The 21088-nt window shown below is 41.2% G+C and overlaps 1 protein-coding gene across 1 annotated transcript in view; it reads right to left on the reverse strand.

The window, feature by feature from the left end:
• Nucleotides 1-21088, reverse strand: part of MYPN (myopalladin) — a 42861-nt gene that overhangs the window by 9970 nt on the left and 11803 nt on the right. The window contains exons 5-11 of the mRNA XM_053948655.1: nucleotides 18809-18880; nucleotides 18446-18587; nucleotides 17853-17876; nucleotides 15753-15869; nucleotides 14959-15328; nucleotides 12323-12895; nucleotides 9872-10016 (exon numbers count right to left, since the gene is read on the reverse strand). Of these exons, the coding sequence (XP_053804630.1) occupies nucleotides 9872-10016; nucleotides 12323-12895; nucleotides 14959-15328; nucleotides 15753-15869; nucleotides 17853-17876; nucleotides 18446-18587; nucleotides 18809-18880 (1443 nt within the window). The remainder of the gene's footprint in view (nucleotides 1-9871; nucleotides 10017-12322; nucleotides 12896-14958; nucleotides 15329-15752; nucleotides 15870-17852; nucleotides 17877-18445; nucleotides 18588-18808; nucleotides 18881-21088) is intronic.

A 21088-nucleotide genomic window follows, 5' to 3' on the forward strand; every position in this document is an offset into this window, starting at 1 on the left:
TACTCTTGCACGCTGCTGATTAAAAGAAATCATTTAAATATACCGAATTTTTGAGGATTTTGTGTTCAAATATTTGTCACCTGCTAATTATAGAAATGAATGCTGTATATTTTAGTTCATAATTAAATAAGGAAAACTGTACCAACTAAAAGAGAAAATTAGAAGAAAAGGAAATATTTTCAGAGTAATTAACATCAGATTAAACTTGGACATATTTCTAGCTGGTGTAACTGAGAATGCAAAATATATTACTTTAAAATTCTTACAAGATTAAACAGATTAGGCAATAAACCCAGCATATTCCTACATAAATGAACATTTCCAGATAGTTTGATGTGATTATGAACTTTCTCCTGATCCCCTGAATTCAATTAGAAATGTCTCATCACTTAGCTGCTTTGCATGAGGAAATCTCCTGTCTAGACCAGGAGGCATTTGACCAAATTTCTCTTGCTGTGACTTGTGAAGCCTCAGAGCAAGAGCCAGCTTCAGTTTGTGCCTCCAAACCAATGTTTGTCCTGGGCATGGTGGAGCACTGCAGCTGCACCTGGATGGACTTCTCAGGTAGCACACACACACACCTGCAAGAGCTCCTTGCTCAAGTCATTACAAACTGTCTTTTTGGGGGAGGTCTTGTATTACCTGTAGAAGACAAATCAGTTTGCTCAGACCTGGATTTGTGCAGGTTTTAAGCCCAGAGTTTTCCTGCTTCTATTGAAAATGGAATTTTAGAAAACAACAAGTAGTAAATAAAGGTGTAGCCAATCCTTAGCTATATTCAATTTGCTGAATAAACAAGCCTCAGAAAATGCATCTTGTCTGAAATCTTATAGGAAGTTAATTAAAGAACCAGTAGTTATCCCAAAACACTGGCAATTACATCCCTGATCATTTAGCCATTCCATCTTACTGCTGATTATGCTCTTGACCAACAGTTTCCACATAGCAGGGAGAAAAGATGGAGGCAGCAAAAAATTTTAGCTGACAAACTCTTCTGCTTTCTTCAGGAGATCAAGGAGACAGAAGTGGTCAAAAGTTTACATTGCAGCAGATTTTTGAGGAGACAGGAGTTTGTAAGACTTGGGGATGAAAATGTGGCAGCCACAAAGTAGAAAAAGCTGGAAATTGCTATGGTTGAATAAACACCCTGGTAATACCTGATTTTGGAACCGTAGTGGTAGATGTTGTGTGCTTTCATCTAAAATGTCTGTGTTGGGGAGGTTGCTTGAAGATTAGCTACGGTAGGAAAAGGCAGCCAGTTTGGAGTAGGTAAGAAAGGAATTTGGTGAATGCAGCTGCTCCTCCTTGCACTGGTCCCTTGTTCTCTGATGCTGCAGGGCTGCTCATTCCATGCAGCTTCAGAGCAGTGCAGAGAGCTGCAGGGTTCAGGGAGCGTTGGCAGGGAGCTGAGGATGCTGAGTCCCCCCTCCAGGATCCCTTCCTGGTGGCATTGGAGTCCCTGGGTGAGCAAGGATAGGTTGGATTCAATCTGCACAGGGACTCTCAGCCAGTGTCATTCAGTTCTAAATGCAGATGTATCCTTGGCCAGGGAGCTGGATGGGGCTAAGAGCTCAAGCAACCACATGTGTAATTGGAGCTCCTATAAAAGGAGCTGGAGGATTAAACTCGAGGCTGTTTTGTCACATGGAGCTGTGATGTGTGTGTGGGGGACAACCACTGACCCCACGGAACACGTAAATGTTGAACACAGTGCTTCCTTACCTGTAACACCTTGCCCCACTCTGACAGGGCCTCTCTGCTCTCTGACTCTGTCCTGCACGCCCAGCTGTGCCCAGCAGAGCTCTGAGCTGGCCCTGTGTGAGCCATGCCAGGGGCTGGGAGCCAGGCACAGCCTGGTACCAGCACCTCCTCAGGGGGCTGCCCGGCGGCTGGGGAGCACCAAGCAGCCTGATGGAGTTTCATCTCCTCAGCTTTTCTGCTCTCATGCAACAGGTCTCAGCAAATTGCTTTCTAGATCAAATTCTCATCTCATTAAAGCCAGTGTAAAACTGGAGTTTCTCTGATTTCTCACCAACCAAACAGGTCATTTCCCCATGTAGGTGGCAAGAACTGATCCTAGTGTTCCAAGGGAAAGTTTAGCAATCAGTGTTTTACCCTTGATACTGAGAACAGGCCTGTGTCTTTTTAGGAAGGCAGAATCATGTAAGAATCAGGGAGTAGCTGCTGCAGCAGAGGGAAGTAAAGGGGCTGAAGGTCATTGGCATTGCACTTTCAAGGCACCACATTAATGTGGAAGGTGTTGGCTGCAGAACAAAATGGTGCGAAAAGAGTTAAATTTTGAAATATGGCAAGCTGATGGCACAGTCTGGTATTGTTTATAGATAGCTGAGTTTAGTCATCAGTTTTTCATATGGATTTTTTTTTTCTAAAATCATTGTTGTCCAAAAGAAGTCATGGTATGTTATAAGAAATTAATAGTGTAGGGTTGCCATAGCTATGATGGCCTACAGATGAAATCAAATAATGCTGATAGAGACAATTACATCTTTTTTTCCCTCTACTCAAAAAAGTGTAGATCTGTCTTAAGTGATCTAACCAGCTAACATAAATAAAACTTAGAGCAATCATTTTCAAGTTGTACCTAACCAAATTAACCTTGCATCTACTTTAAATCCTAAAAGGTTTTCTGTGAATGCAGTGTATCATTTCTTTCCTGGCTGATGTGCTGAGGATATTAACTTCTTACAGACTACTTCATTAAGAAATATGGGCACACCCTCCTTTTCAAATGCCTGCTTGTAGAAGAAAATACCATACAGGAAGGAATGCATTTCGTGGGACCCTTTGAAGTTAATAATGGTCAGCTTTTCTCCCACGTTTCTTTGCATTGGACCCTGGATATATAAAAAGAGGTATAAAAGTAGCACTTTGTGAAAACAAAAGCATTTTGCTGCACCATCAGCTCTGGGTTGTCATTGCTGGCAGCTGCTTCCCTGCCCATGGAAGCCCTGAGTGTCCTTGTACAAATGCAAGTCTCTGGCAGGGAACTGTGCAGGCTGACTGCAGGAGTTTGACTGCTCATTTCAAGGAGTTCTATTCAAAAATACATTTTAAATTAGAAAACATGGAAGTCCAGGTTCCCACAGCCCCTGTTTCCTGCCCTCATACTTCAGTCTTTGATTTTCTAAACCTGTTCTGTATGCATACATATGCTTGTATAAATTTACAGCCAAACCAACAAGATCAAGTTAACTTTGCTGTGAAAATTTGAACACCAACATTCAGAGGCTGAAGGTGTTACACCAAACTTCTCATAAAGAATGGAAATCTCTGAAATAAGTGAGAATACACCTCTGTATGCAGAGGATAATCTTGGAGGGTTTTGCTTTTTTGGTAGGTTTTCTTTAAGGATTAGCAAGAACAGAAAGGAGTTGTTAATATGGCTCTATAAAGAACTGTTTTTATCACAGAAGCCATAATTCTATTTCTGAATGTGATTACAAAAGTGGTGTAGGGCAAAGTGTTGTTGTGGTTCAGACAAGTATTTCATAAAGTGTCACACAAAGAACGAGCCCATGTAGGCATGGGGTACAATGTAAAAACTAGGCTGCAGTTCAGCATACTGAGGAGACTGAGGGAAAGAGTACAAAGGTTCAGGCCCTGGTTTGGAGTCAGAAGTGTAGCATTGCAGCTCCTCTTTTGGCAGCCTTCCTAGAACATGAAACTTTTACAGGCAGTAATTCACACACTTGTTCAATACAGTAGCCAGATATTTAAAATTATTGTATCCACCAGCTAAAAATTCAAGCTCCTCTTCAGTGGTGTAATGCTCTGTACAAAGTAAAATGTATATAATGCATCTATAATTGTATATATTTATATAGGCTGAGTAGATTGCAGCTTGGGAAACTTGGCTATTTCTCCTGCATCTAATGCACATTGTTTAGTGTGCATGGTGTGCAAAAGGGGAGTAGGCAGTGGTGCTTGTATTAATATAGTCACAGTATAGTTTGAAGGGTAAAAGACTTAAAACTGGTGAAAGCAAAGCCAGGAAGTGTGCTGAATACATGTCTGAAGGGGTTTTGTACTGTTCTGGTGGAACTCTGTGGCAGATAGAGAAGTAAAATGCAGCTTTCCTTCTGCTTGCCTTTGCTCTGCCTTGGCAATATTGTTGTAGGCTGCTGGTGGGTGGCTGTACTTTGTCCTGCACGACAAACAGAATCTTCTCTCCATGCCAGTCTCATTGAAGGTACAGGTTCACACCATTTTGTCTCTGTGATGGATCTGTTTGGGCCCATAACCATCATTTTTGACAATCTGAGAGCACAGCACCCTTCAGGGCAGGGCTGTTACCTGCATTTTACCTGCAGGAAATTAAGACCTAAAGAAGCTGAGGGACCTGTTAAGGTAACACAAAAATCTGTGACAGAGCAGAGCTGGATCATGGTCTCCTAGATCTTGTCAAGTAATTTCACTCCAGGGCCTTTCTGCTACCTTTGAACATTTTTGGCAAAAAAGAGGAATTGCATAGAGTGTAGTAATTCCCATTAGATTCTAAGCACCTTTGTATATGAATATGAGTTCTAAAATCCTGCATCTGTTGTTGTTCAAATTCGTCTTTGGCAGGATTCAGATCTTAGTGAATATACATACTAACAGTTAGTAGACGTTTTTAGAGTCAAAATAATCTGATGTTAGGATAGTAACTCATGGAAATTACCACAAACAGAAAGGCTAGGGGAGCTCTACTCAAATGTTGATTATCATATACTGTGTAAAAACAATTCTGTTGCCAACTTAATGCCAACGCTAGACAAATTTCCCAATTTAATCCCAGTTTTCTAACTTCTACTAGATTGCCTTTTTAGCAGAATTATTCTAAATCCATGTAACAGTTTATCTAAGAAAGTGGCATATATTGCATCTCAGCATCTGTTTCCAAGCAGTCTAATCTAGGCTACTCTGACTGAAATCTCCTGATTAGTTTGGGTTCTCTCTCCTCTCCCTGTTCCCCTCTCAGCAGTGGGAATCAAAAGCAGCAGATGCAATGCACAGCCTTTACTCCACTTGGCATGTCCTATGAAGAGGTACCAGTACCACTGGGGTGATATGTTTCCTGCAGATGAATTATATGGGGCATGAATCTCATGCTTACCCAGACACAAACTCGTGAAGAGCCTAACAAGTCATTGTCTAGCTGGACAATATTCAATATACAGTTCAGAGTGATTAAGCAAGAAGGAAACAGAGGAGAAAGCACATGGAGCTGCCACCTCCAGTTCCCACAGAACTGCAGCTGGAGTGGGTGTGTGCAAGCATGAGGAGCTCAGCTTCCCTCCCTGACATGGGGGTCTCTGCAAGCCAGGATCCCTGCCATGAAAACCTGTCTGTGCTTTGCTATTGATTAGATCTAGGTCTTGAGAAGACAGCCACAAGTGGTTGTTCCATGTTCATTGCCACAATTACAGGGAGTTTATATATATTAATATAAATTTGTCTTGGTCAGATTGTCAAATCTCTTTTCATTTCCAGTACATGGAGACAAGCTTCCATGGGGAGTCTTTGTGGTCAAATTCCCATCCTTAGTCTAAAATTGCCTACATTTGCTGACCTGTGAGAGGTTATGTGAAGCTTGATTTTGAGGCAGATTTTTGGAGCGACTGAATGAAGTGTAATTTTTGTGCCCTGGGAACAGAGTTCTGGGTGATTTGTGGGCCTTTCTGAGACTGAGGGAATGGGAACTGCAAGGAGCTGGTTCTGTGTGATCAGTGTTGAGGTGTTACTGGTGTCAGGGCCTGTGTGATCAGTTGGGATCTGCATATGGCTTTGGCTTTTAGTGATCAAAAAGCTTTGGGACAAACCCTGCATCTCTTCTGCTCTGAAATTTCTTATCAAGTATTCTCTAGCACAGGTGAAGAATATTCATGTGAGGTCTGTGCATAATTTTGTAAACAGCTGTAGGTTTTTTCTTTGTCCTAAAAATAAGGCTGCTATCTGAGTCTTACGTAAGACACAACCAAACAGCATTGCCACATGATATTCTTCATAGTAAATGACACAGATATGTGAGCACAGTTTGTGGTTCTTATAACCAAAATGTATAAACCAGGCCCTGGTATTTAACTCTGCTTTTCTTTATTATTTCATGAGTAATTAATTTAGTTTTATTACTGTACAGGATTTTGAGGTTTAATTACATCATTTTTCTATTTTATATTATTTGTATAACAAAATGTTGAGGAGATAATATCATTAATTTCTAAGTTCTGCCTGTAAAGCTGAATTTCCTCTATTAACAGAGGAAATATTTATAGATTTATTTAGATTGGTGAAGCCTGTGAATGCTTTCAAATACCAGGGGAAAAGAATTAGTTTCCATTACACATTTATATTTTTCCATTTGCCAAAATCTCCCCAAAGTCTCCTTCTTTCCTTTTCTCCCCACACATCTTTTTGTTTCTACATGACCCATTCTAACTGAAGATTACTGAGATATTTCACTTGTAGGGCAGATGAAAGGCCCAATGGACTGGAGTGGCAGATTTTGGGAAGTGGAGATAATGCTGACTGTGCTCTCCTTTCATCAAGTGCTGCAGTTACCTGACACTCACTGAGGTTATGGGACTTGGATGCTTGGTCTCACAGCATTTCAATCTCAGTCTCCAAGAGAAAACTCCCAGCTTTGTCCCAATAAAACGTTCTGGGGGTGGAGAGGAGTGGATGGGGATCTTCTTTGTCCTTCTTGTCCTCTTTCACTTTGCAGAAATGCTGAAACATCCACTACAGCAAGGACAAGAATGCAGGAGATTTTTGTCCTCGTTTCTGGGCAATAGAGTGATTATCTTTTTATTTCTCTGTCTCAGTCTGTCTCTGTTCCTTTTTTCCATCACAATCTGGAAGAAAAAATTCTAACAGCTTCCTCAGAGGACCCTAATCGTGGAGCTGAAATGCTCTTTGAAATGTCCTGCTAATTGAGAACCTGTTCTTGGTGCCTGAAGTCTTAAGTTTTATTCTTGGAGCTGGAGGAGGTGGTTTTCTACCACCTAGCTAACTTTCTAGCTTTTCTAGCTCAGGTCCCCTGTTACAGAAGCTGTTCTGAAAGGTGGAATTTCCAGATTTTTCTCCGGATGTTAAAGAATATTGAATTATTTGAGCAACCTGGGAAACACCAACATGACACGTACCCCTCGGCAAGGAGTGAAGCCTGTCCTTATGGGAGTTCAGAGTTAGGAATTCAGTTGTCTTCGAGCCAAGGAAGACACTGAGTCAGATCTCCTCTATCCTGGGATTTGTCCTAACGTCTTCCTGTGATTGCATGAAGCCATTAGTGCCCCTTTTGTTTAAAAGAACTGAGCAAATCTGACTGAAGATGTTTGGGTGTGACTGAATCACATTTTTTTCATTACTCCTAGTTGTGACAAAATTTCACCTGGCACTAGAGCTTGGCCACCATCTGCAGAAATGAGGGACATGACCGTTTTTTTCTGGTAAAAATAACAGCTTGTTATTGCATGTACTTGATCAAAGTTGCAGTTAGAATCTTGGCAAAGTCATATTTGTATTTCTGTCAGCACCTCCTGGTCATCATGGCTGTAGAAGCCCAGAGACTAATCTCTTCTGTCTCATGCAGCATCAGCAAAATTCCCAGCTCTGTTCTGATCCTGGATTTCTGTATTGTTGGTGATGAATGATGTACTGGATGAAACAGAAGGAGTACATCTGGATTTTCAGATAGCATGCTGAGTGCATAATGCTGACACTTAGGAAAATCTCATCTTGTGAGCTAAACATTTTTCATAAGGAAGTCAATTTTAGATAATAAATAGAGCACCAGAATGCAAATCCCTCCTGTTCATTACTGCCCTTTATGTAGCAATACAAGACAATACCAGGACTTTAAGGCACAGGCTTGTCATCTGCAGCATTTGTTCTGGATGATCCCTGCATGCTCTGCAGGTATTGTAAATGAGAATGAGCTCTGCTATTGAAATGCGGGGTCCCAGTACAATGCTCTCAATAAAAATACACCAGAGGACACATTTTCTGAGAAGGAATTTTTAAAATAGTATGTAGACCATACCAGGAAACCAGCATTTGAGATTCTTACTGGATGCTATACTCCATTATGCAGTGATCTCTCACACAGAGGAGACTTGCATTTGTATTTATGACAGTGTAAGCCCTGCCCTACCGTTACAATAATTGATTTAATACAGATATTCTATGTGTGGAATGAAAATGTCTCCTTTTTTAAGTCTGCATTAATTGTGAGAGGAAAAAACAGGACAAAATATATGGGTGTGAATCGGCACTCCAGCATATTATTCTCGTGATGTTGATTGTTCTGTATAGTGTAAAGCAATAGGAATTTTGGAAAATACTCTTCGTCCTGGCATCTGTTGAAATAATCACTGCCTTCATTGAGGAGAAGACTCGGGCTTGAATTTGCCAGAGTAGGCTTTTCTCAGATGAGAAGAGTAAGATCAGAAGGGATTAAAGTTGGGAATCGAGAGGAAAATGAGGAAACCTTTATTGATTTTAGTTCATTGCCATTGGCATTCTAATTACTGTAACAATTAGAGAAGTGCCACCTTTGAACTTTTCCTGTATTTGAGGGATTTGAGAATCAAGATTTAGGTTTGGTCTCATACAGAATAGCAAATAAGTGTATAAATATCTTTTGCTGTCAGCAGATAACTTTGACACTAGTAGTGATCATTGTTTCTAAAGAGATCATCCTGCAGTTAACTCCAAAGACTGACTGGTATTTCACAGTAGCTCTCTAAATAATTTGTCTTACTAGCATAGCGAGTACAAATTGTAACACTTGTGGTTCATCTGCAAAACCTCCTGCTTGCCAATTGTTTTACTCAAAGTGCTTTGACAGTGTGGTCTGCCAGAAAGAAAGGTCAGCAGCAAAATTAAAAACCCCCAGGGATTACACTGCAGTTGTCCACAGAGGCCTCCAGAGCCTGGGTGGAGTTTTGCTTCTCTCTGCACGTTCTCTGTCAGAAGGGCTGATGGGTGTTGGGAGAAGTTCTTTGGCTGACAGCAGATGGGGACAGACCCTGATTTGCTGTGTTAGGCCTGAGCTGGTGGGGCAGCTATGGAGGGCTCCATGGCCAAGGTGAGAGAACAATAATCACCTGCAGGCAGAGCAGCTAACAGTCCTTAGCATGTCCTACTGTTTGCTCAGGGTGCCTGAACCTGATTTAGTCATTTCAACCCCTAAATACTGTTTCATTTTTTATTTCTTCTTTAGTTTCAGAGACAGTGTGCAGATCCAGTGCATTTATTGATTCCAGTTAAGAGTGAACTGATGTTTTGTTCCTTGTACCTTTTTAACAAGGTTTTGTTAAAAAACCTTGTAAGAGGTTTTTTATTTTGCTAAATCCTTATAATAAAATTCTCAAAGAAGTCCCTGTGAATTCATATGAGTTTGGAAATTTGGAAATACAGGTTTAATGCTAAAAAATTGAAAGCCCATTTTAGTTCAACTGAAAGAAAAATAAAAACCTTATCCTAAACTGTTTGTTTTAATTACTCTTTGTTTTAAAACAGAGTGTATGAATGCATGTGTGCAATGAATTGAGCAACTTGCAAAGCAAAAAAGTAAAAGCCAATGTCCAGAAGCTTCCATGAAAATAAAGAAGTTTTACATTCATACCAGCCTTTGAGATGATCAGAAACGAAAAATGCTGCTCAGTCACAAAGTGAATTTTCTACAGCTGCATCCCTCATACCTTCTGTTTAAAGTTCCCGTTTGCTATTCCAAAGCAGTACTCACACGAAAGCTCCCCCTGCAAAGGAGTGTAGCAGCTCACCCACACAAACACCTTTTTTCCCACATCACCATATATGTCTTGTTCATGTTGTTCAAATTTACTTTACTAACACTTGATTTTCTTACCTGCTGACCACTTGGTTGATTAGCATCCTCTCTAAAATGCAGTTTTCTTTCCAGGTCCTTTACAAGTGCGACTTTGTTTTCCCGAATGGAATCTTCTGTTGCTAATGGCAGAGGCTTCAAGTTTTTCTTTAATCCCTGGGTTGGGCTATTAAAAGAAAATTCTGATACTAACATGCAGCAACCAGTATGTATATATATATATATATATATATATATATATGTATATATTTTGTCACCTGTATGCTATGATACATTATGGTGGAACCTATTATTTATTTACATAGGAGCCAAAGCACAATACAGGATATGATTTTTTTTTTTGGTACTATCTTGATGGGGCATCCCATTCTCATGCAGCAGAAGTTAAAAACACACATCTTAAACAAAGTAAGGGTTGTAATGCTACAATAAACATTTAAGTTCTGTTTATATTTATCCTGCAATAATGATGTCACAGTAAATGCTAAAGAAATGAGTGTAGGTGTTACCTTAGGTGTACAATGTGTACATTTGACTGCTATCAGGCAATATTTTAAAAGTTAATATAATTTCTCATTGATCTTTATCTCTCATCTTCATTGATCATTTCCAGGAACTTTTACTTCTTTAATTTCTCTCACCCTTTTATGAGACCAAATATCAACAGTTTGTTTTTATTTTTTAGATGTGGTGTGTTTAATTTTAGTAAGGTTTGAGAATAGTTAAATTCTGAAATAACAGTTTCAGGAGACAGTGAGAGTGTAGTGCTGGAGCACAGTAGCAGGACACTACTAGGAAGAGTGCAATATTCTGGTAGTTTACCAGAACAGGTGTTGGGATCTTGATAACAGGCTCTAGGTAAAGGCAGAACTGGTGATTGCTTTGCAAGGTGTCATCCCTGTGTTGTTGTGCAGACACCGAGCTCTCACTCCTTTTGTAGCCAGAATCACTGCTGTTGATAATGCCAAAGAGGGAAGCTGAAGCTTCAATAGGTATTTACAGATTATCACAGATACTGTTCAGGTTCCTTCCTGACCTTTTGTGCCCTGCTAAGACTCTCCATGCAGAGGTCAAGATCTGAATCTCAGCAAAAGGAGCACTCGCTGTGTGGGAATTCAGCTCTGGGCTGGGACCCAGGAAAGCTGAAATGAAGAAAACATATTTAACTAGTCATCTGCCTGGCAGGCATATTGTGCTGACTTGTGTGGCCATGCCTGTGCAGCAATGAAGAAAAGGAAAGCACATGGCAGAGGTTAAGTGTCATTAATGCAAAGAGAACTTGTGCCCCAGCTCTGAAGGGGTGGAAGGGCACTGCTGACAGCTGCAACTGATTTTTGCTTGCTCTTGCAGCATTGTGGAAGCAGACCAAAGGCTTGAGCTGGCCCAAGTGAAAACCTTCACTGTGACCTTACAGCTTTATGCTGTGTGCCTGATCAGGATGCCAGGGCTGGGAAGAGCTCCAGGCACATGCCATGGGGTGATGGCAATTATGTGGCTGTGCTGGGCTGCTGGGAGGTCTGTGAGTTGCAGTGCAGTACAGGTTTGAAGGCAGGATTCTTGGCACACAGAGTGGTGAATGCTATAGACACAGGGACACATTTTTCTCTTGTAATAACAGATTGGTTGACCTAGTATCAGCAGGATAGGCAGGAGATTATGACTTGCTGACAGCTCCCACTACCTTGAACTGTACCATTGATAAAAAGGGAAAATATTTCTTACTTTGTGCAGGATTTGGAGTTGTATGGGTAACTAGTTGTACCAATGTACAGGTGCTAGCCATGCTAACACAGAGTTCACATAGTCCACAAAAGGGAAATTCGCTTCAACTCCACCAGTAAAGAAGGGACTCTTAGAGCCACCACCTTGCCAGTACATCATCATCCTTATTTGCTTGTATCATGGTAGCTGTTTTGTCATAGCAATCATGCTGGCTGTTAATTAAAGTATTTATGTGCAAACCATTAACTCTCCTGAGATTTTCTGGGGGGACCTCAAATGTTGAAAGTACTGCACCCAGAAAAATACCTTTACAGAAGTTATTTCTTAGATTTCACCTGGACTAGAAAAGCCCTTGCAGTATAAGGTACCTTTAAAACTTTATTTGTTGCTTACAATAGGGATGAATGTTTTTATACCTGCTGTAAGCCAAGAGTCTTGGAGTGACTTATCGTGCAAGCTCATGAAAACTCTTTTCTCATGCTAGTACAGTCTTATGAATCTCTGAGCCCCACATTCTTGTACATCTGTTTGTAAGCTCACATTTCTCTATCTTCAGTTGTGTCTTTTTTTATCCCTTCTTTTCTTTCCTGGATGTTAAGGTTAGATTAAATGCCCAGAATATATGAATAACTCACTTTTCTATTTTACAGAAGACCTGCATTTCAGTGACTCCCCCACTGAACAGAAATACATCCTAGTTTCCTTTGAGTGTTTGTCCCTGCTTCTGTGCATGTGGTTTCTGCTACTTACGTGGCCGGTGTACTTCTGGGCAGTCCCATGGCATTGGTGGATGGTGCAGTAGGGAGTGAAGGAAGAACAGCACTAAGGAAAGCCACTGGGTTCTGGATCCGTGCGGTTGGGGAGAGGGGAGCGGGAGTCACAGTCTGGGGCTGAAACTGTTTCACACTGCATGCAGGAAGCGTTAGTGGAGGCACCACGGGTTCTTTAGGGCTTGGGAGAGACTGTTCACTTTTGCTGGCAAACCCTCCGGAGGACCTTGGTGGATTTGCTATGAAATTCTCCATGTTGTTTGTTCTCTGCGTTGCCTGGGGGATGCTGCTGAAGGTGGCTGAGGAGCTGGCAGAGGGGCTGGCTGCCGGGGGCGTTTGTGGTGCCAGGAACTGCTTGGGGCGGCTGTAGCCGAAGGCTTGCGGAGCACAGGCTGAGCTTTGCTTGTACAGGCTTGAGGTGGACTGTTGGTAGAAGGAAGTAGCAGAATTCACCAAAGTGCTGTTGAATGACAGCTCTCTCAGGGATGCCTGGTGCACCTGCTGTTGCTCCAGCAAGACCTGGTTGTGGAGCTGTTTTAACTGGCTCTGATCACTGCACAGAAAAGAAAGATGAACAGAATTGGTTTTGAGCCCTGAATGAGCCAGTTGGCTGCATTTCCATATATGAATTCAGAGAGAAAAATTAAATGTCCTGTGATACAGTAGGAGAGAGGAAACTGCTACATGGCATATTCTCTAACATTATGAGAGGAGCGTAATACTAGTTTTCTACTAAAATAAACTTTTCCTTCATGTCTCCTTCTTTGCCACAGGTATCAAAGCTTTTTGTCCGCACATTATTTGACTGAAGATAATTCTTACATTTTAGTATGTGAAATATAAATAATAAATCTTACTCAAAGATATTGAAGGGATATCATTGTCAAAGTCACCTTAGTACCTCTTTGCTTGTGTAACTAAGAGTGAGGTTTGGTGTATCATAATTTCAATGAGTGTTTTTAAGCCAGGTTGCATTATTTACCTCCTGCTGAAGTGGTTTCTGAAACCAGCACTTTGACTGATAAAGCTTTGTAATAATCCACCACAGGATATACTACCATGTAGTTTAGGTGGTGTTGACATTCAGTGACAGGCAGGAGAGGGTAATTCAGAGAGGACTTGCATTCCATGCAGTTGTTATTTCTCTAGCTGCCATCTACTAGATAGTTGTTCACAGCTTTTTTACTTTGCAATTAAGGAAAATCATTTTGCCTTTTCAAGTGGTTTATTTAGTTATTATGTATATGGAAATACAGCACATGAAAAACAGGAGAGCTTTTTCCCTTCCAAAACCAGAAAAGACATAGAAGATATGGAAAATGATTGTGTAATAAACTATGGAGAATTAAGTAACTACCGATAAAAAGTGGAAAATGTAGATGTTGAGACCAAGCACAACTGCTCCTGACAAAGCAAATACATACTCAACCTAGTTTGGTTTTAGTTAAAAGACTTAGTTTATACAATGTACTTAACAAAAATCACATTAAAGGCAAGTAAAGATGGCAATTTCAAGCTAAAGTAGAATGTTAGAGTTTGTAGCTGTGTGGGCCTGATTTTGTGCCCTTCATATATACATCTGCATAATAAAGCAATCCTTTGTAACTCAGCTTTTTTTGGGAGGGGGAGCTGAGAGAAATTCTGCTTTATGCAAGTATTGGGTACTTAAATACTGCCTTTACTCCCCCCTTAAACTTGCTATATCTCAGAAAGTATGTAGGGCTGTGAATATGGGCTTCACAAATTCAAACCCTGTGCTCCAAGTTCTTCCTCTGCGACAAGGAAAATAAGTTCTGTCTTCTCCTTGTAATGTTTGTGCTATGAAATTACATCCTGGCTTAAGAGTACCAGTGAATTACTTTATAGAGTCCTTCCTGAGCCCTTAGGTAAAGCTTCTGCCCATTTAAGAAATTAAATGAAGACGTTTGTGTGCTTGTTGTTAAACTATGTGTGGGAGGTTGAAAAAATGCTGAAAATACTTTTCTTAATAAACTGCAGTGTGAATTCCATAAATTGTCCTCTAAGACAACTACATTACTTCTTCAAATTTCCCCTTGAGCTCCCAGTGCACCAGGCATGCAGGTGCTTTTTAGTACAAGTGGTTTCACATTATCAAGCATTTCCAAGTATTTTATCTGTTTTAGGGGGAGATGACGTTTGTGGGACACACAAGTCATGAGGCATGGCCTTTGGGATGACAGTTGCTTGCTGGTTGCCAGTCTCTACTACGTGTAAGCCTGAATATGTCTGCTTTGGGCAATATTTCATACCTAGAATTGAGCAAGATATGTTTGAAGAACCTGCTTTTATTTTGCCTGCATAAGATCAGTATTCTTCACCTTTTGACTGCAGCAGAAAACATTGCGGAATTAATAACATTTCAAAGGGAAAACATTTTCCTTTTTAAATTGGAGATCACTTTTCCTGAGAGGGATATACAGAAAAAATAATCCAGCGCTGGAGAATTTATTTTCTAAGGTTATGGTTAGTTAGGCCAATGCCATGTAATCTTTTTATTCTGCATTTCAGTTTTTGCTATAGCGCAGTGGTGTTGTGGTCAATAAATACTAAATAATATCAGTAATGCTCCTGAAAATTAGACTTCTGTTTACTTACAGCTTTGGTTTAGCCAATACTGGGGGAGGTTCCTTGGATGGTGATGTTGGCTCTGGTATTTTCATTGGCTGTCCATTTATCTTCTCTGGGAAATGGTTGGGTCTGGTATGGTTTGTGGTGCCAGGCCCATCCTCCGAGGATGATTCACTTCCTTTTTCATCTTCAGGCAGCTTGAAGTGGACACGGAGCCCTGCCTTGGAACTGGACCTGGGTTCGTTGTGGTTCACAAGAACACCTTCGAGTTTGGGTTTGGGTGTTTGGTTTGCTCCCTGGCTGGAAGGAGTTTGTGGGGGAGGTTGGTGCTCAGTAGCCACAAAGTCGATGGAGCTCGTCGTGTGAAGGGCAGCAGCATTACTGCTGTCTTCAGGTGCTGGAAGAGGAAAGGTCAAACCTTTGGGATATGTAAATGCCAGAAATCATAGTGAAATGAAATCACAAAAGTTACGGTTCAAAAAGCTCACTCTGATGTCCTTCCAGCTGTTGCACTGACTTGTTTGACCTTGTTTGTTTAAGAACAAATTCCCTTGAAAAAGGAATATTGTAAGGGTAGAGGGAAAAGGGACACTGCTCCAGTTTGGAAAATCAATCAGTGGTCTTCAGCCATGTCCCCAGTGAATTATTCCACTACATCTTTGAAATACAGATGTTGGTTTTGTTCCAGAGAATTCTCACACTTTTTTGTTATGAAGAACATTTCTAGAACTTGAGCTGCATTGGAGTCAACAGTACACAGCATAAATCACAGCCTGCTCTGCTGTATTTACCAGGAGCAAAGGACTCAAACTAACTCTTACCTTTGACAGTCAGACGAGCTGTACTGGACACTGTGCCATATTTATTGCTTGCAGTACAGGTGAAACTGCCGGAATCTTCTGAAAATACTTCAGCAATAACGAGAGTACAAATCTCCTCTGCAAAGCATCAGAGCAGGGTTAGTACTTGAAGTGAACATGCAGTGAACAAACACACAGAACCCTGACAACCTTTGGGGAGATTTCCTTAAGGACTTCCACCTTGCTCAGTTTGTTTCTCGTTCCATCAGTATTATCAGTTTTGGCAGCCTTTGTGTGCAGCAGCTGTTATCAGCATTGTCTGCAGCAACTGGTACCCTCTGTGCTCCAGCATGCCCAATGAAAGCAAAGAACAGGTGTCAGCAGTGTGTGGAAAACATTAGAAAATGTTTTCCTAACACATCAAGTACAGACTTAAAAGGACTTAAAATTTAATTTGGAAAAATATATAGTGTACTCCACACTCGCAGCTCACCAAAAAAATAATAGGTATTTTTTATCTCGGAAGATTGAAAGATTAATTATAATTGACTAGGAACAATTCAAGTGGAGTCACTCTGTAATGGGGATAAATATAAACCACATACATATGGACTGTTGTTTTCAAAAATACCAGTGCAGATTTGCAGATAGAGGGGATTGTGCTAACTGTGCTTACAGAAAGTTGTCTTTTGACTTCTTTGTGAAGATGACTAATGGGCACCAAAAATATGCTAGCAGAATTGTTCTAGGAAAAATTATATTCCATCTAGAAAAGTCAGTCTGGGTTGATGACATTTCTGCCTGACCAGTATCTGACACGTCTGTGCAGTGCCAGCTAATAAATACCTACCATGATGGGATTTGAAGTCTTTTGGTTTGGCTGAGTAGCTGGGAGGAGGAGGGACAGTAACATCTAAAGTGAATTTAAATGTGGGCTGATAACATTTATTCACCTACTCAGTGACTATTTTTCTACAACTTTGCAACAGACTTTCCTAAAACCCTACAGGATAAATATCCTATGAGTACTTTTGCACACTTAAACTTGATTGTTACCACCAAGGAAAACCCAATAGCAACAAAGAGATTGTTTCCTATCAACTATAGAAGAATAAAGTTTATTATAGTAGTATGATAACAGAACTAGTTTAAGGCATTATAGTATCTAGTTTATTGTGCTGGGATCTGCCAACCACTGCATGCATGGAAATCCAGATTCCTTCTGAATGAGCAGCAGGTGATGAGGCTGTGACAACTGCACCCAACTGATTATCCCCTAAAAACTGCTTCACATTACTCAGCAGTGATGCCACTGGACAGTAACAGAACAGAGTCCTGGCTTCTGGTAGAAGCTCCACTTTTATGTTCCTAAATCTCAGACAGAGGCAGTTTCTTTCAAGACTCTTTTTGGAGTAAAAAAGTTTCACATAGGGCAAGGAGAATACAGAAGTTTATATTCCACAAGAATTGTTACTCGTTTGATAATTTTCCATCTTGAGAGAAGTGGCTTCATATTTTTAATGGCAAAAAGCATAATGAGGAGAGTGAATCTCTCATGGAGAAATAACCAAAGCTATAGGGCTCCTCTGCTCCAACCATGTGAAGTAGTCCACATTCTGCCCCGATCCTTGGCATCAGCAGATCCAGCCACATTTATAGGATTTGCTGATATCAGGGGTGGAACACCTGATGTGGTACTCTCACATTACGCTGGTCGGGAGCACAGGGAATGGCTGACATGGCTGAACATCTGATGCAATGTTCCCTAATGGTAAACTAGACAAAAATAGCTCAGGTCTACCTCATCTCATATACTTCAGGACCTCAGAGGTACAGGGGACCCTCATACATTCATTGTATTAATCTTTAGCTCGTTTAAATCCTGAGTAAAAACTGGGTCTAAGCAAAGTGGAAACATTTTCTGGAAAAGAGACTGAATTAATTCAAGTTCCATGTTTGTGGAACAGTCTACGGTGAAACGTGTGCCACTAGTAGCTTTAGAACATGAGGAAAAGAAGAAATTATGTTAATTAAATAATGAAGTTTGAATATTTAATATTTTGTGAGGTTAAACCACCACATCTATGTAATGAAAAATTATGAACCTTTGATGATGCTCACCTGGTTCAGCCATAGATCGTGGTTCTAAAGGGAAGAAGAGCAGAATTATTAGATTTAATATAATTATTTTTGCCAATATTTATTTTTCCTTAAGCACTAAATATAAAGTTTGACCTTCTAAGTATGATGGAATACTCTTTTTGATCCAATTTTCTGTTTAAGGGGAGGTGAAGACAGCCAGGCCTTTTACTCAATGGTATGTCAAGGCCACTGAACAATGTGAACACTTATGAACACTGTTGGGAACTTGGGAATAGGAAATAAATTCTCCAAGTAGCTGGGTGGGTTTTTTTCAGTATTGGCACAATTTTATTTTGTCTTGAAGACAATTTCTGAAACTCTGACCCACGTGAAATCAAGATATGATGAAACATTGTTTCACTTAGGTTTCGTTTAGTGTGGTATTTAAGGGATTTCTGTTGAATTTTCACAATTTCAGCATTTCAGTGACTTGGAGAAAATTGCAGATGTTCTGACTGCATTTGAAAATTAAAATTACAGTTGTAATAAGAAATTCACAGTGTTGCTATGTTAGCAATTTTGTTGCTTGCCTGTATTTTATTAGACACAATATTTTCACACAAGAAACATACTTTTCTGTAATATCCTAAAATCTGGAGAGTCTTCTATCAGTGTTCCTTCTCTATACCATTCAACCTTTGGGGAAGGAGCTCCTTTCACCCGACATTCAAAAACAACAAGCTGCCCCTCAGAAGCTGAAATATCCTGTAACATCTATTAGAGAAAATGAATAGACAGTCAGTAAATGTCTTAATGGTCTGGATGTAATACTGAGTTCAGTAAGATTTAATAAAGCCACTTAAACCCTTGAATGGCTTAGGAAAAACTTTTTTTTTCTTTTTTTTTTTTTTTTTTTTTTTTTAAGCTCATTTTTAGTTATCTCTCTTTACAGTTATCTGACCTCTACTTTTCAAATATGTCATAGAAGAAATTACCTTTGTAAATACAGGAGCAGCAATTATAGGTCTTCCATCCAGTCCTTGCAAATAGTTAGTGGGGCTTTGAGCCTGTAGATTGCAAAACATCACAAGATGATATTTAGGTGTGCAGATATTACTTTTTCATATACAAGAGAAATGTGCTTTTGGAATGACATAAGAAAGATGTTGGCAAAATACCTAATGCAATGAACAGAAGTTCTATTGTGGACAACTGCTGGTGATCTTCCTGGATGGAATAACAGCAAAAATGCTGTTAATTCTTTATTGCCTTACTCAGTTAATCATGGCAAGAAAAGCTTTAGCACAGTGTATTGTAACATCTTTTCTTCATACTTCAATAAGACAAATACAGGTTGCCTGCTTGGTCATAGTCTTCTTTTAGAAATCCTTGACTTACAAAATAGTTCTTGATGTTAATAAGGAAATGTTAAGTCATGTGTGCCTGCTGCTATAATTTTTCTCTTTTGCCAAAACCAAGCCTTTATCCCACAGTGGTGGGATATCAACCTGTTGGTCCTACTCAGTGAAAACAGAATGGAATTGTTTTTGTCCTGGGAAACTTTATTATATAGGTTGAGTATTTAATATAGCTTTTATTTTAGTGCAGTGGGAGTTGCCTCAGAACAGCAGAATTAATGATTCAGTATCAAAGGAAATAGCCCATTTTACACATAGATGGTGCCTTATAAGCCAACAAAATTTTAAAGTAGTGATTTTTGAAATAACTATTACCCTTAAGCATCCTCTCTCAAAATGGCAAAGTGTTGCAGAGGCTTAATTATATTCATATTGTAATCAAAAGTAAACGTGCATTAGTTCACCTGTTTATTGGTTACCACCTAATTCGGGGCTGTAAACTTTGAAAATGCACTGTGAAGTGAGAAACTTGTGAACTTTTCAGTTTTAAGTAAGTAAAAGCTCCTCTTTCCTATCAGGAAACAATTCACAGCTGTGAATATGCTGGCAGTTTGCAACAAAAACAAAACAACAGATGCACGGTAATGTTAATTAGAACATGGTACTGTTAATTTCCTTTGATGTGGAAAGTAAAATGTTATGTGGCAAACAAGCTTACCTACATATAAAATAAACATAGCAGTGAAACGATTCAGCTTAGAATAAGTTTCATTGAAAGGAAAAGATTTCAAGTGAGCTCTGTAGCAAGGGAGAGGAAAACATGCTGGGCTGTAAAGCGGATGAGCCAGTCTGTGATGGGGAGAAGGTGATTCGCATATCCAGGTGCCCTTCCAGCCTCTGAGCTGCGGGAATGCTCCCGGATCCCGTGCGGGATAAGGAATGCACCCGGATCCCGTGCGGGGTAAGGGAATGCACCCGGATCCCGTGCGGGGTAAGGGAATGCTCCCGGATCCCGTGCGGGATAAGGAATGCACCCGGATCCCGTGCGGGGTAAGGGAATGCACCCGGATCCCGTGCGGGATAAGGAATGCACCCGGATCCCGTGCGGGATAAGGGAATGCACCCGGATCCCGTGCGGGATAAGGGAATGCACCCGGATCCCGTGCGGGATAAGGGAATGCTCCCAGATCCCGTGCGGGATAAGGGAATGCTCCCGGATCCCGTGCGGGATAAGGAATGCACCCGGATCCCGTGCGGGATAGGGAATGCACCCGGATCCCGTGCGGGGTAAGGGAATGCACCCGGATCCCGTGCGGGATAAGGAATGCACCCGGATCCCGTGAGGGTTAAGGGAACGCACCCGGATCCCGTGCAGGATAAGGGAATGCTCCCGGATCCCGTGCGGGATAAGGAATGCACCCGGATCCCGTGCGGGGTAAGGGAATGCACCCGGATCCCGTGCGGGATAAGGAATGCACCCGGATCCCGTGCGGGATAAGGGAATGCACCCGGATCCCGTGCGGGATAAGGAATGCACCCGGATCCCGTGCGGGGTAAGGGAACGCACCCGGATCCCGTGAGGGATAAGGAATACACCCGGATCCCGTGCGGGATAAGGGAATGCTCCCAGATCCCGTGCGGGATAAGGGAATGCACCCGGATCCCGTGCGGGGTAAGGGAATGCACCCGGATCCCGTGCGGGATAAGGAATGCACCCGGATCCCGTGCGGGGTAAGGGAATGCACCCGGATCCCGTGCGGCCCCGGAGCTGCCGGACCACCCACGGATTCCCAGGGCTGGCAGAGCCTCCTGCTCCTCCTGCAGCCGCGGGAGGAAGGTGCCCTGCCCTTGGCCGGGTTCCTGGGAGGCAGGGCCTCTCCTCTGTGGGCTGGATGGCCGCCAGGCTCAGAGCTGCAG

This window comes from Vidua chalybeata, chromosome 8 (genome assembly GCF_026979565.1).
Source record: "Vidua chalybeata isolate OUT-0048 chromosome 8, bVidCha1 merged haplotype, whole genome shotgun sequence".
NCBI lineage: Eukaryota > Metazoa > Chordata > Aves > Passeriformes > Viduidae > Vidua > Vidua chalybeata.